The following is a 17,107-nucleotide window of genomic DNA, read 5'->3' on the forward strand; positions in this document are numbered from 1 at the left end:
TCCCACTGTACACAATCCCAATGGTCCCAACCCCTTCCCACTGTACACAATCCCAATGGACCCAACCCCTTCCCACTGTACACAATCCCACAGGACCCAACCCCTTCCCACTGTACACAATCCCACTGGACACAACCCCTTCCCACTGTACACAATCCCACTGGACCCAACCCCTTCCCACTGTACACAATCCCACTGCACCCAACCCCTTCCCACTGTACACAATCCCAATGGACCCAACCCCTTCCCACTGTACACAATCCCACTGGACCCAACCCCTTCCCACTGTACACAATCCCAATGGACCCAACCCCTTCCCACTGTACACAATCCCACTGGACCCAACCCCTTCCCACTGTACACAATCCCAATGGACCCAACCCCTTCCCACTGTACACAATCCCACTGGACCCAACCCCTTCCCACTGTACACAATCCCAATGGACCCAACTCCTTCCCACTGTACACAATCCCAATGGTCCCAACCACTTCCCACTGTACACAATCCCAATGGACCCAACCCCTTCCCACTGTACACAATCCCAATGGACCCAACCCCTTCCCACTGTACACAATCCCACTGGACCCAACCCCTTCCCACTGTACACAATCCCACTGCACCCAACCCCTTCCCACTGTACACAATCCCAATGGTCCCAACCACTTCCCACTGTACACAATCCCAATGGACCCAACCCCTTCCCACTGTACACAATCCCAATGGACCCAACCCCTTCCCACTGTACACAATCCCACTGGACCCAACCCCTTCCCACTGTACACAATCCCACTGCACCCAACCCCTTCCCACTGTACACAATCCCAATGGTCCCAACCCCTTCCCACTGTACACAATCCCAATGGACCCAACCCCTTCCCACTGTACACAATCCCAATGGACCCAACCCCTTCCCACTGTACACAATCCCACTGGACCCAACCCCTTCATACTGTACACAATCCCACTGGACCCAACCCCTTCCCACTGTACACAATCCCACTGGACCCAACTCCTTCCCACTGTACACAATCCCAATGGACCCAACCCCTTCCCACTGTACACAATCCCAATGGACCCAACCCCTTCCCACTGTACACAATCCCACTGGACCCAACCCCTTCCCACTGTACACAATCCCACTGGACCCAACCCCTTCCCACTGTACACAATCCCAATGGACCCAACCCCTTCCCACTGTACACAATCCCAATGGACCCAACCCCTTCCCACTGTACACAATCCCACTGGACCCAACCCCTTCCCACTGTACACAATCCCACTGGACCCAACCCCTTCCCACTGTACACAATCCCAATGGACCCAACCCCTTCCCACTGTACACAATCCCACCGGACCCAACCCCTTCCCACTGTACACAATCCCACTGGACCCAACTCCTTCCCACTGTACACAATCCCAATGGTCCCAACCACTTCCCACTGTACACAATCCCAATGGACCCAACCCCTTCCCACTGTACACAATCCCAATGGACCCAACCCCTTCCCACTGTACACAATCCCACTGGACCCAACCCCTTCCCACTGTACACAATCCCACTGGACCCAACTCCTTCCCACTGTACACAATCCCACTGGACCCAACCCCTTCCGACTGTACACAATCCCAATGGACCCAAGCCCTTCCCACTGTACACAATCCCAATGGACCCAACTCCTTCCCACTGTACACAATCCCACGGGACCCAACTCCTTCCCACTGTACACAATCCCACTGGACCCAACCCCTTCCCACTGTACACAATCCCAATGGACCCAACCCCTTCCCACTGTACACAATCCCACTGGACCCAACCCCTTCCCACTGTACACAATCCCACTGCACCCAACCCCTTCCCACTGTACACAATCCCAATGGTCCCAACCCCTTCCCACTGTGCACAATCCCAATGGACCCAACCCCTTCCCACTGTACACAATCCCACTGGACCCAACCCCTTCCCACTGTACACAATCCCACTGCACCCAACCCCTTCCCACTGTACACAATCCCAATGGTCCCAACCACTTCCCACTGTACACAATCCCAATGGACCCAACCCCTTCCCACTGTACACAATCCCAATGGACCCAACCCCTTCCCACTGTACACAATCCCACTGGACCCAACCCCTTCCCACTGTACACAATCCCACTGGACCCAACTCCTTCCCACTGTACACAATCCCACTGGACCCAACTCCTTCCCACTGTACACAATCCCACTGGACCCAACTCCTTCCCACTGTACACAATCCCAATGGACCCAACTCCTTCCCACTGTACACAATCCCACTGGACCCAACCCCTTCCCACTGTACACAATCCCAATGGACCCAACCCCTTCCCACTGTACACAATCCCAATGGACCCAACCCCTTCCCACTGTACACAATCCCACAGGACCCAACCCCTTCCCACTGTACACAATCCCAATGGACCCAACCCCTTCCCACTGTACACAATCCCACTGGACCCAACCCCTTCCCACTGTACACAATCCCACTGCACCCAACCCCTTCCCACTGTACACAATCCCAATGGACCCAACCCCTTCCCACTGTACACAATCCCACTGGACCCAACCCCTTCCCACTGTACACAATCCCACTGGACCCAACCCCTTCCCACTGTACACAATCCCAATGGACCCAACCCCTTCCCACTGTACACAATCCCACTGGACCCAACCCCTTCCCACTGTACACAATCCCAATGGACCCAACTCCTTCCCACTGTACACAATCCCAATGGTCCCAACCACTTCCCACTGTACACAATCCCAATGGACCCAACCCCTTCCCACTGTACACAATCCCAATGGACCCAACCCCTTCCCACTGTACACAATCCCACTGCACCCAACCCCTTCCCACTGTACACAATCCCAATGGTCCCAACAACTTCCCACTGTACACAATCCCAATGGACCCAACCCCTTCCCACTGTACACAATCCCAATGGACCCAACCCCTTCCCACTGTACACAATCCCAATGGACCCAACCCCTTCCCACTGTACACAATCCCACTGCACCCAACCCCTTCCCACTGTACACAATCCCAATGGTCCCAACCCCTTCCCACTGTACACAATCCCAATGGACCCAACCCCTTCCCACTGTACACAATCCCAATGGACCCAACCCCTTCCCACTGTACACAATCCCACTGGACCCAACCCCTTCATACTGTACACAATCCCACTGGACCCAACCCCTTCCCACTGGACCCAACCCCTTCCCACTGTACACAATCCCAATGGACCCAACCCCTTCCCACTGTACACAATCCCACTGGACCCAACCCCTTCCCACTGTACACAATCCCACTGGACCCAACTCCTTCCCACTGTACACAATCCCAATGGACCCAACCCCTTCCCACTGTACACAATCCCAATGGACCCAACCCCTTCCCACTGTACACAATCCCACTGGACCCAACCCCTTCCCACTGTACACAATCCCACTGGACACAACCCCTTCCCACTGTACACAATCCCACTGGACCCAAACCCTTCCCACTGTACACAATCCCAATGGACCCAACCCCTTCCCACTGTACACAATCCCAATGGACCCAACCCCTTCCCACTGTACACAATCCCAATGGACCCAACCCCTTCCCACTGTACACAATCCCACTGGACCCAACCCCTTCCCACTGTACACAATCCCACTGGACCCAACCCCTTCCCACTGTACACAATCCCACTGGACCCAACCCCTTCCCACTGTACACAATCCCAATGGACCCAACCCCTTCCCACTGTACACAATCCCACCGGACCCAACCCCTTCCCACTGTACACAATCCCACTGGACCCAACTCCTTCCCACTGTACACAATCCCAATGGTCCCAACCACTTCCCACTGTACACAATCCCAATGGACCCAACCCCTTCCCACTGTACACAATCCCAATGGACCCAACCCCTTCCCACTGTACACAATCCCAATGGACCCAACCCCTTCCCACTGTACACAATCCCAATGGACCCAACCCCTTCCCACTGTACACAATCCCAATGGACCCAACCCCTTCCCACTGTACACAATCCCACTGGACCCAACCCCTTCCCACTGTACACAATCCCACTGGACCCAAACCCTTCCCACTGTACACAATCCCAATGGACCCAACCCCTTCCCACTGTACACAATCCCACTGGACCCAACCCCTTCCCACTGTACACAATCCCACTGGACCCAACCCCTTCCCACTGTACACAATCCCACTGGACCCAACCCCTTCCCACTGTACACAATCCCAATGGACCCAACCCCTTCCCACTGTACACAATCCCAATGGACCCAACCCCTTCCCACTGTACACAATCCCACTGGACCCAACCCCTTCCCACTGTACACAATCCCAATGGACCCAACCCCTTCCCACTGTACACAATCCCACTGGACCCAACCCCTTCCCACTGTACACAATCCCAATGGACCCAACTCCTTCCCACTGTACACAATCCCAATGGACCCAACTCCTTCCGACTGTACACAATCCCAATGGACCCAACCCCTTCCCACTGTACATAATCCCACTGGACCCAACTCCTTCCCACTGTACACAATCCCAATGGACCCAACTCCTTCCCACTGTACACAATCCCAATGGACCCAACCCCTTCCCACTGTGCACAATCCCACTGGACCCAACTCCTTCCCACCGTACACAATCCCAATGGACCCAACCCCTTCCCACTGTACACAATCCCACTGGACCCAACTCCTTCCCACTGTACACAATCCCAATGGACCCAACCCCTTCCCACTGTACACAATCCCAATGGACCCAACTCCTTCCCACTGTACACAATCCCAATGGACCCAACTCCTTCCCACTGTACACAATCCCAATGGACACAACTCCTTCCCACTGTACACAATCCCAATGGACCCAACCCCTTCCCACTGCACACAATCCCAATGGACCCAACCCCTTCCCTTTCACTCCCACTGTACACAATCCCAATGGGCCCAATGGTCTCATACGGTACCTAGTAGTCTGACGTGTTCACCTGTGATCGAGGTTTGATTTCTATCTGTAACGAGAACAGAAATTAGAGACAAAGAAAGATTAATGCGCATAGAAAAACATCGGCAATCAGTCGACAGCTCGAATATTGCTCAGCGAGATATCTGTACACTGACTGGTGTCTCTCAGTCCCTCTCCCTCAGGGAGATATCTGTACACTGACTGGTGTCTCTCAGTCCCCTCTCTCAGGGAGATATCTGTACACTGACTGGTGTCTCTCAGTCCCCTCTCTCAGGGAGATATCTGTAGACTGACTGGTGTCTCTCAGTCCCTCTCCCTCAGGGAGATATCTGTACACTGACTGGTGTCTCTCAGTCCCTCTCCCTCAGGGAGATATCTGTACACTGACTGGTGTCTCTCAGTCCCCTCTCTCAGGGAGATATCTGTAGACTGACTGGTGTCTCTCAGTCCCTCTCCCTCAGGGAGATATCTGTACACTGACTGGTGTCTCTCAGCGAGATATCTGTACACTGACTGGTGTCTCTCAGTCCCTCTCCCTCAGGGAGATATCTGTACACTGACTGGTGTCTCTCAGTCCCTCTCTCTCAGGGAGATATCTGTACACTGACTGGTGTCTCTCAGTCCCTCTCTCTCAGGGAGATATCTGTACACTGACTGGTGTCTCTCAGTCCCTCTCTCTCAGGGAGATATCTGTACACTGACTGGTGTCTCTCAGTCCCTCTCTCTCAGGGAGATATCTGTCCACTGACTGGTGTCTCTCAGTCCCTCTCCCTCAGGGTGATATCTGTACACTGACTGGTGTCTCTCAGTCCCTCTCCCTCAGGGAGATATCTGTACACTGACTGGTGTCTCTCAGTCCCCTCTCTCTCAGGGAGATATCTATACACTGACTGGTGTCTCTCAGTCCCCTCTCTCTCAGGGAGATATCTGACCACTGACTGGTGTCTCTCAGTCCCTCTCTCTCAGGGAGATATCTGTACACTGACTGGTGTCTCTCAGTCCCCTCTCTCTCAGGGAGATATCTGTACACTGACTGGTGTCTCTCAGTCCCTCTCTCTCAGGGAGATATCTGTACACTGACTGGTGTCTCTCAGTCCCTCTCTCTCAGGGAGATATCTGTACACTGACTGGTGTCTCTCAGTCCCCTCTCTCTCGGAGATATCTGTACACTGACTGGTGTCTCTCAGTCCCTCTCTCTCAGGGAGATATCTGTACACTGACTGGTGTGTCTCAGTCCCTCTCCCTCAGGGAGATATCTGTACACTGACTGGTGTCTCTCAGTCCCCTCTCCCTCAGGGAGATATCTGTACACTGACTGGTGTCTCTCAGTCCCTCTCTCTCGGAGATATCTGTACACTGACTGGTGTCTCTCAGTCCCTCTCTCTCAGGGAGATATCTGTACACTGACTGGTGTCTCTCAGTCCCTCTCTTTCAGGGAGATATCTGTACACTGACTGGTGTCTCTCAGTCCCCTCTCCCTCAGGGAGATATCTGTACACTGACTGGTGTCTCTCAGTCCCCTCTCTCTCAGGGAGATATCTGTACACTGACTGGTGTCTCTCAGTCCCCTCTCCCTCAGGGAGATATCTGTACACTGACTGGTGTCCCTCAGTCCCTCAGGGAGATATCTGTACACTGACTGGTGTCTCTCAGTCCCCTCTCTCTCAGGGAGATATCTATACACTGACTGGTGTCTCTCAGTCCCTCTCTCTCAGGGAGATATCTGTACACTGACTGGTGTCTCTCAGTCCCCTCTCTCTCGGAGATATCTGTACACTGACTGGTGTCTCTCAGTCCCTCTCTCTCAGGGAGATATCTGTACACTGACTGGTGTGTCTCAGTCCCTCTCCCTCAGGGAGATATCTGTACACTGACTGGTGTCTCTCAGTCCCCTCTCCCTCAGAGAGATATCTGTACACTGACTGGTGTCTCTCAGTCCCTCTCTCTCGGAGATATCTGTACACTGACTGGTGTCTCTCAGTCCCTCTCTCTCAGGGAGATATCTGTACACTGACTGGTGTCTCTCAGTCCCCTCTCCCTCAGGGAGATATCTGTACACTGACTGGTGTCTCTCAGTCCCTCTCCCTCAGGGAGATATCTGTACACTGACTGGTGTCTCTCAGTCCCTCTCTCTCAGGGAGATATCTGTACACTGACTGGTGTCTCTCAGTCCCCTCTCCCTCAGGGAGATATCTGTACACTGACTGGTGTCTCTCAGTCCCTCTCTCTCAGGGAGATATCTGTACACTGACTGGTGTCTCTCAGTCTCTTTCCCCCTCGGGGAGATATCTGTACACTGACTGGCGTCTCTCAGTCCCTCTCTCTCAGGGAGATATCTGTACTCTGACTGGTGTCTCTCAGTCCCCTCTCCCGCAGGGAGATATCTGTACACTGACTGCTGTCTCTCAGTCCCCTCTCTCTCGGAGATATCTGCACACTGACTGGTGTCTCTCAGTCCCCTCTCTCTCAGGGAGATATCTGTGTACTGACTGGTGTCTCTCAGTCCCTCTCTCTCAGGGAGATATCTGTGCACTGACTGGTGTCTCTCAGTCCCTCTCTCTCAGGGAGATATCTGTACACTGACTGGTGTCTCTCAGTCCCCTCTCTCTCAGGGAGATATCTGTACACTGACTGGTGTCTCTCAGTCTCTTTCCCCCTCGGGGAGATATCTGTACACTGACTGGTGTCTCTCAGTCCCTCTCTCTCAGGGAGATATCTGTACACTGACTGGTGTCTCTCAGTCTCTTTCCCACTCAGGGAGATATCTGTACACTGACTGGTGTCGCTCAGTCCCTCTCTCTCTCTCGGAGATATCTGCACATTGACTGGTGTCTCTCAGTCCCTCTCTCTCAGGGAGATATCTGTACACTGACTGGTGTCTCTCAGTCCCTCTCTCTCAGGGAGATATCTGTACACTGACTGGTGTCTCTCAGTCCCCTCTCTCTCGGAGATATCTGTACACTGACTGGTGTCTCTCAGTCCCTCTCTCTCAGGGAGATATCTGTACACTGACTGGTGTCTCTGTCCTCTCTCTCAGGGAGATATCTGTACACTGACTGGTGTCTCTGTCCTCTCTCTCAGGGAGATATCTGTACACTGACTGGTGTCTCTCAGTCCCTCTCCCTCAGGGAGATATCTGTACACTGACTGGTGTCTCTCAGTCCCTCTCGCTCAGGGAGATATCTGTACACTGACTGGTGTCTCTCAGTCCCTCTCCCTCAGGGAGATATCTGTACACTGACTGGTGTCTCTCAGTCCCTCTCTCTCAGGGAGATATCTGGACACTGACTGGTGTCTCTCAGTCCCTCTCCCTCAGGGAGATATCTGTACACTGACTGGTGTCTCTCAGCGAGATATCTGTACACTGACTGGTGTCTCTCAGTCCCTCTCCCTCAGGGAGATATCTGTACACTGACTGGTGTCTCTCAGTCCCTCTCTCTCAGGGAGATATCTGTACACTGACTGGTGTCTCTCAGTCCCTCTCTCTCAGGGAGATATCTGTACACTGACTGGTGTCTCTCAGTCCCTCTCTCTCAGGGAGATATCTGTACACTGACTGGTGTCTCTCAGTCCCTCTCTCTCAGGGAGATATCTGTCCACTGACTGGTGTCTCTCAGTCCCTCTCCCTCAGGGTGATATCTGTACACTGACTGGTGTCTCTCAGTCCCTCTCCCTCAGGGAGATATCTGTACACTGACTGGTGTCTCTCAGTCCCCTCTCTCTCAGGGAGATATCTATACACTGACTGGTGTCTCTCAGTCCCCTCTCTCTCAGGGAGATATCTGACCACTGACTGGTGTCTCTCAGTCCCTCTCTCTCAGGGAGATATCTGTACACTGACTGGTGTCTCTCAGTCCCTCTCTCTCAGGGAGATATCTGTACACTGACTGGTGTCTCTCAGTCCCTCTCTCTCAGGGAGATATCTGTACACTGACTGGTGTCTCTCAGTCCCCTCTCTCTCGGAGATATCTGTACACTGACTGGTGTCTCTCAGTCCCTCTCTCTCAGGGAGATATCTGTACACTGACTGGTGTGTCTCAGTCCCTCTCCCTCAGGGAGATATCTGTACACTGACTGGTGTCTCTCAGTCCCCTCTCCCTCAGGGAGATATCTGTACACTGACTGGTGTCTCTCAGTCCCTCTCTCTCGGAGATATCTGTACACTGACTGGTGTCTCTCAGTCCCTCTCTCTCAGGGAGATATCTGTACACTGACTGGTGTCTCTCAGTCCCTCTCTCTCAGGGAGATATCTGTACACTGACTGGTGTCTCTCAGTCCCCTCTCCCTCAGGGAGATATCTGTACACTGACTGGTGTCTCTCAGTCCCTCTCTCTCAGGGAGATATCTGTACACTGACTGGTGTCTCTCAGTCTCTTTCCCCCTCGGGGAGATATCTGTACACTGACTGGCGTCTCTCAGTCCCTCTCTCTCAGGGAGATATCTGTACTCTGACTGGTGTCTCTCAGTCCCCTCTCCCGCAGGGAGATATCTGTACACTGACTGCTGTCTCTCAGTCCCCTCTCTCTCGGAGATATCTGCACACTGACTGGTGTCTCTCAGTCCCCTCTCTCTCAGGGAGATATCTGTGTACTGACTGGTGTCTCTCAGTCCCTCTCTCTCAGGGAGATATCTGTACACTGACTGGTGTCTCTCAGTCCCCTCTCCCTCAGAGAGATATCTGTACACTGACTGGTGTCCCTCAGTCCCCTCTCTCTCAGGGAGATATCTATACACTGACTGGTGTCTCTCAGTCCCTCTCTCTCCCTCAGGGAGATATCTGTACACTGACTGGTGTCTCTCAGACCCTCTCTCTCAGGGAGATATCTGTACACTGACTGGTGTCTCTCAGACCCTCTCCCTCAGGGAGATATCTGTACACTGACTGGTGTCTCTCAGACCCTCTCTCTCAGGGAGATATCTGTACGCTGACTGGTGTCTCTCAGTCCCCTCTCTCTCAGGGAGATATCTCTCCACTGACTGGTGTCTCTCAGTCCCTCTCTCTCCCTCAGGGAGATATCTGTACACTGACTGGTGTCTCTCAGTCCCCTCTCTCTCGGAGATATCTGCACATTGACTGGTGTCTCTCAGTCCCTCTCTCTCAGGGAGATATCTGCACATTGACTGGTGTCTCTCAGTCCCTCTCTCAGGGAGATATCTGGACACTGACTGGTGTCTCTCAGTCCCCTCTCCCTCAGGGAGATATCTGTACACTGACTGGTGTCTCTCAGTCCCTCTCTCAGGGAGATATCTGTACACTGACTGGAGTCTCTCAGTCCCTCTCTCTCCCTCAGGGAGATATCTGTACACTGACTGGTGTCTCTCAGTCCCTCTCTCTCGGAGATATCTGCACACTGACTGGTGTATCTCAGTCCCTCTCTCAGTGAGATATCTGTACACTGACTGGTGTCTCTCAGTCCCTCTCTCAGGGAGATATCTGTACACTGACTGGTGTCTCTCAGTCCCCTCTCTCTCAGGGAGATATCTGTACACTGACTGGTGTCTCTCAGTCCCCTCTCTCTCAGGGAGATATCTGTACACTGACTGGTGTCTCTCAGTCCCCTCTCCCTCAGGGAGATATCTGTACACTGACTGGTGTCCCTCAGTCCCTCAGGGAGATATCTGTACACTGACTGGTGTCTCTCAGTCCCCTCTCTCTCAGGGAGATATCTATACACTGACTGGTGTCTCTCAGTCCCCTCTCTCTCAGGGAGATATCTGACCACTGACTGGTGTCTCTCAGTCCCTCTCTCTCAGGGAGATATCTGTACACTGACTGGTGTCTCTCAGTCCCCTCTCTCTCAGGGAGATATCTGTACACTGACTGGTGTCTCTCAGTCCCTCTCTCTCAGGGAGATATCTGTACACTGACTGGTGTCTCTCAGTCCCTCTCTCTCAGGGAGATATCTGTACACTGACTGGTGTCTCTCAGTCCCCTCTCTCTCGGAGATATCTGTACACTGACTGGTGTCTCTCAGTCCCTCTCTCTCAGGGAGATATCTGTACACTGACTGGTGTGTCTCAGTCCCTCTCCCTCAGGGAGATATCTGTACACTGACTGGTGTCTCTCAGTCCCCTCTCCTCAGAGAGATATCTGTACACTGACTGGTGTCTCTCAGTCCCTCTCTCTCGGAGATATCTGTACACTGACTGGTGTCTCTCAGTCCCCTCTCCCTCAGGGAGATATCTGTACACTGACTGGTGTCTCTCAGTCCCTCTCCCTCAGGGAGATATCTGTACACTGACTGGTGTCTCTCAGTCCCTCTCTCTCAGGGAGATATCTGTACACTGACTGGTGTCTCTCAGTCCCCTCTCCCTCAGGGAGATATCTGTACACTGACTGGTGTCTCTCAGTCCCTCTCTCTCAGGGAGATATCTGTACACTGACTGGTGTCTCTCAGTCTCTTTCCCCCTCGGGGAGATATCTGTACACTGACTGGCGTCTCTCAGTCCCTCTCTCTCAGGGAGATATCTGTACTCTGACTGGTGTCTCTCAGTCCCCTCTCCCGCAGGGAGATATCTGTACACTGACTGCTGTCTCTCAGTCCCCTCTCTCTCGGAGATATCTGCACACTGACTGGTGTCTCTCAGTCCCCTCTCTCTCAGGGAGATATCTGTGTACTGACTGGTGTCTCTCAGTCCCTCTCTCTCAGGGAGATATCTGTGCACTGACTGGTGTCTCTCAGTCCCTCTCTCTCAGGGAGATATCTGTACACTGACTGGTGTCTCTCAGTCCCCTCTCTCTCAGGGAGATATCTGTACACTGACTGGTGTCTCTCAGTCTCTTTCCCCCTCGGGGAGATATCTGTACACTGACTGGTGTCTCTCAGTCCCTCTCTCTCAGGGAGATATCTGTACACTGACTGGTGTCTCTCAGTCTCTTTCCCACTCAGGGAGATATCTGTACACTGACTGGTGTCGCTCAGTCCCTCTCTCTCTCTCGGAGATATCTGCACATTGACTGGTGTCTCTCAGTCCCTCTCTCTCAGGGAGATATCTGTACACTGACTGGTGTCTCTCAGTCCCTCTCTCTCAGGGAGATATCTGTACACTGACTGGTGTCTCTCAGTCCCCTCTCTCTCGGAGATATCTGTACACTGACTGGTGTCTCTCAGTCCCTCTCTCTCAGGGAGATATCTGTACACTGACTGGTGTCTCTGTCCTCTCTCTCAGGGAGATATCTGTACACTGACTGGTGTCTCTGTCCTCTCTCTCAGGGAGATATCTGTACACTGACTGGTGTCTCTCAGTCCCCTCTCTCTCGGAGATATCTGTACACTGACTGGTGTCTCTCAGTCCCTCTCTCTCAGGGAGATATCTGTACACTGACTGGTGTCTCTGTCCTCTCTCTCAGAGAGATATCTGTACACTGACTGGTGTCCCTCAGTCCCCTCTCTCTCAGGGAGATATCTGTACACTGACTGGTGTCTCTCAGTCCCTCTCCCTCAGGGAGATATCTGTACACTGACTGGTGTCTCTCAGTCCCCTCTCTCTCGGAGATATCTGTACACTGACTGGTGTCTCTGTCCTCTCTCTCAGGGAGATATCTGTACACTGACTGGTGTCCCTCAGTCCCCTCTCTCTCAGGGAGATATCTGTACACTGACTGGTGTCTCTCAGTCCCTCTCCCTCAGGGAGATATCTGTACACTGACTGGTGTCTCTCAGTCCCCTCTCTCTCAGGGAGATATCTGTACACTGACTGGTGTCTCTCAGTCCCCTCTCCCTCAGGGAGATATCTGTACACTGACTGGTGTCTCTCAGTCCCTCTCCCTCAGGGAGATATCTGTACACTGACTGGTGTCTCTCAGTCCCCTCTCTCTCAGGGAGATATCTGTACACTGACTGGTGTCTCTCAGTCCCTCTCTCTCAGGGAGATATCTGTACACTGACTGGTGTCTCTCAGTCCCTCTCTCTCAGGGAGATATCTGTACACTGACTGGTGTCTCTCAGTCCCCTCTCTCTCAGGGAGATATCTGTACACTGACTGGTGTCGCTCAGTCCCTCTCTCTCTCTCGGAGATATCTGTACACTGACTGGTGTCTCTCAGTCCCTCTCTCTCAGGGAGATATCTGTACACTGACTGGTGTCTCTCAGTCCCTCTCTCTCAGGGAGATATCTGTACACTGACTGGTGTCTCTCAGTCCCCTCTCTCTCAGGGAGATATCTGTACACTGACTGGTGTCGCTCAGTCCCTCTCTCTCTCTCGGAGATATCTGTACACTGACTGGTGTCTCTCAGTCCCTCTCTCTCAGGGAGATATCTGTACACTGACTGGTGTCTCTCAGTCCCCTCTCTCTCGGAGATATCTGTACACTGACTGGTGTCTCTCAGTCCCTCTCTCTCAGGGAGATATCTGTACACTGACTGGTGTCTCTGTCCTCTCTCTCAGGGAGATATCTGTACACTGACTGGTGTCTCTGTCCTCTCTCTCAGGGAGATATCTGTACACTGACTGGTGTCTCTCAGTCCCCTCTCTCTCGGAGATATCTGTACACTGACTGGTGTCTCTCAGTCCCTCTCTCTCAGGGAGATATCTGTACACTGACTGGTGTCTCTGTCCTCTCTCTCAGAGAGATATCTGTACACTGACTGGTGTCCCTCAGTCCCCTCTCTCTCAGGGAGATATCTGTACACTGACTGGTGTCTCTCAGTCCCTCTCCCTCAGGGAGATATCTGTACACTGACTGGTGTCTCTCAGTCCCCTCTCTCTCGGAGATATCTGTACACTGACTGGTGTCTCTGTCCTCTCTCTCAGGGAGATATCTGTACACTGACTGGTGTCTCTCAGTCCCCTCTCTCTCGGAGATATCTGTACACTGACTGGTGTCTCTGTCCTCTCTCCCAGGGAGATATCTGTACACTGACTGGTGTCTCTCAGTCCCTCTCTCTCTCAGGGAGATATCTGTACACTGACTGGTGTCCCTCAGTCCCCTCTCTCTCAGGGAGATATCTGTACACTGACTGGTGTCTCTCAGTCCCCTCTCCCTCAGGGAGATATCTGTACACTGACTGGTGTCTCTCAGTCCCTCTCCCTCAGGGAGATATCTGTACACTGACTGGTGTCTCTCAGTCCCTCTCCCTCAGGGAGATATCTGTACACTGACTGGTGTCTCTCAGTCCCTCTCTCTCAGGGAGATATCTGTACACTGACTGGTGTCTCTCAGTCCCTCTCCCTCAGGGAGATATCTGTACACTGACTGGTGTCTTTCAGTCCCCTCCCTCAGGGAGATATCTGTACACTGACTGGTGTCTCTCAGTCCCTCTCCCTCAGGGAGATATCTGTACACTGACTGGTGTCTCTCAGTCCCTCTCTCTCAGGGAGATATCTGTACACTGACTGGTGTCTCTCAGTCCCCTCTCCCTCAGGGAGATATCTGTACACTGACTGGTGTCTCTCAGTCCCTCTCTCAGGGAGATATCTGTACACTGACTGGTGTCTCTCAGTCCCCTCTCCCTCAGGGAGATATCTGTACACTGACTGGTGTCTCTCAGTCCCCTCTCTCTCAGGGAGATATCTGTACACTGACTGGTGTCTCTCAGTCCCTCTCTCTCAGGGAGATATCTGTACACTGACTGGTGTCTCTCAGTCCCTCTCTCTCAGGGAGATACCTGTACACTGACTGGTGTCTCTCAGTCCCTCTCCCTCAGGGAGATATCTGTACACTGACTGGTGTCTCTCAGTCCCTCTCCCTCAGGGAGATATCTGTGTACTGACTGGTGTCTCTCAGTCACTCTCTCTCAGGGAGATATCTGTACACTGACTGGTGTGTCTCAGTCCCTCTCTCTCAGGGAGATATCTGTACACTGACTGGTGTCTCTCAGTCCCCTCACCCTCAGGGAGATATCTGTACACTGACTGGTGTCTCTCAGTCCCTCTCTCCCTCAGGGAGATATCTGTACACTGACTGGTGTCTCTCAGTCCCCTCTCTCTCTCAGGGAGATATCTGTACACTGACTGGTGTCTCTCAGTCCCTCTCTCAGGGAGATATCTGTACACTGACTGGTGTCTCTCAGTCCCTCTCTCCCTCAGGGAGATATCTGTACACTGACTGGTGTCTCTCAGTCCCTCTCTCTCAGGGCGATATCTGTACACTGACTGGTGTCTCTCAGTCCCTCTCTCAGGGAGATATCTGTACACTGACTGGTGTCTCTCAGTCCCTCTCTCCCTCAGGGAGCTATCTGTACACTGACTGGTGTCTCTCAGTCCCTCTCCCTCAGGGAGATATCTGTACACTGACTGGTGTCTCTCAGTCCCTCTCTCCCTCAGGGAGATATCTGTACACTGACTGGTGTCTCTCAGTCCCTCTCTCAGGGAGATATCTGTACACTGACTGGTGTCTCTCAGTCCCCTCTCTCTCAGGGAGATATCTGTACACTGACTGGTGTCTCTCAGTCCCTCTCTCTCAGGGAGATATCTGTACACTGACTGGTGTCTCTCAGTCCCTCACTCTCAGGGAGATATCTGTACACTGACTGGTGTCTCTCAGTCCCTCTCTCTCAGGGAGATATCTGTACACTGACTGGTGTCTCTCAGTCCCCTCTCTCTCGGAGATATCTGCACACTGACTGGTGTCTCTCAGTCCCCTCTCTCTCGGAGATATCTGTACACTGACTGGTGTCTCTCAGTCCCCTCTCTCTCGGAGATATCTGCACACTGACTGGTGTCTCTCAGTCCCCTCTCTCTCGGAGATATCTGCACATTGACTGGTGTCTCTCAGTCTCTCTGTCCCTCAGGGAGATATCTGTACATTAGAAACATAGAAGATAGGAGCAGGAGTCGGCCATTCAGCCCCTCGAGCCTGCTCCGCCATTCAATGCAATCATGGCTGATCATCCAAATTCAGTACCCGGTCCCTGCTTTCTCCCCATACCCCTTGACCCCTTTAGCCTTAAGAAATATATCCCACTCCTTCTTGAATATATTTAATGAATTGGCCTCCACTGCCTTCTGTGGTAGAGAATTCCACAGGTTCACCACTCTCTGGGTGAAGAAATTCCTCCTCATCTCTGTCCTAAATAGCTTACCCCTTATCCTTAGACTATGACCCCTGGTTCTGGACTCCGCGACCATCGGGAACATCCTTCCTGCATCTAGTCTGTCCAGTCCTGTCAGAATTTTATCAGTTTCAATGAGATCCCTCATTCTTCTAAACTCCAGCGAGTACAAGCCCAATCGACCCAATCTCTCCTCATACGTCATTCCTGCCATCCCAGGTATCAGTCTGGTGAATCTTCACTGCACTCCTTCCATGGCAAGAACATCCTTCCTCAGATAAGGCAGCCAAAACTGCACACAATACTCAAGATGTGGTCTCACCAAGGCCCTGTACAACTACAGCAAGACATCCTTGTTCCTGTACTCAAACCCTCTCGCTACAAAGGCCAACACACCATTTGCCTTCTTAACCACCTGCTGCACCTGCATGCTTACCTTCAGCGACTGGTGCACAAGGACACCCAGGTCTCGTTGCACTTCCCCTTCTCCCAATCTATTGCCCTTCAGATAATAATCTGCCTTCCTGTTTTTGCCACCAAAGTGGATAACCTCACATTTATCCACGTTATATTGCATCTGCCATGCTTCTGCCCAATCACCCAACCTGTCCAAATCATACTGGAGTTTCTCGGCATCCTCCTCACAGCACACACGCCCACCCAGCCTTGTGTCGTCTGCAAATTTGGAGATATTACATCTAGTTCCCTTGTCTAGATCATTAATATATATTGTGAATAGCTGGGGTCCAAGGACCGATCCCTGCGGTACCCCACTAGTCACTGCCTGCCACTCGGAAAAAGACCCGTTTATTCCAACTCTTTGCTTTCTGTCTGCCAACCAGTTCTCTATCCAAGTCAATACCTTGCCCCCAATCCCATGTGCCTTAACTTTACACGCTAATCTCTGATGCGGGACCTTATCAAAAGCCTTCTGAAAGTCCAAATACATCACATCCACTGGTTCTCCCTTATCTATTCTACCAGTTACATCCTCAAAAAATTCCAGTCGATTAGTCAAGCACGATTTACCTTTTGTAAATCCATGTTGACTTTGTCCGATCCTGTCACAGTTTTCCAAGTGCTCTGCTATTACATCTTTTATA

The 17,107-nt window shown here is 52.4% G+C and overlaps 1 protein-coding gene across 1 annotated transcript in view; it reads right to left on the reverse strand.

Moving 5' to 3' along the window:
• LOC147118199 (solute carrier family 12 member 6-like) overlaps positions 1-17,107 on the reverse strand; it is a 63,870-nt gene that overhangs the window by 23,566 nt on the left and 23,197 nt on the right. The window contains exon 2 of the mRNA XM_085984294.1: positions 5,012-5,056. Coding sequence (XP_085840420.1) covers positions 5,012-5,056 — 45 coding nt within the window. The remainder of the gene's footprint in view (positions 1-5,011; positions 5,057-17,107) is intronic.

Source organism: Somniosus microcephalus, chromosome 4 (genome assembly GCF_052327205.1).
Source record: "Somniosus microcephalus isolate GS21.2 chromosome 4, FLI_Smic_1.0, whole genome shotgun sequence".
Taxonomy (NCBI): Eukaryota; Metazoa; Chordata; class Chondrichthyes; order Squaliformes; family Somniosidae; genus Somniosus; species Somniosus microcephalus.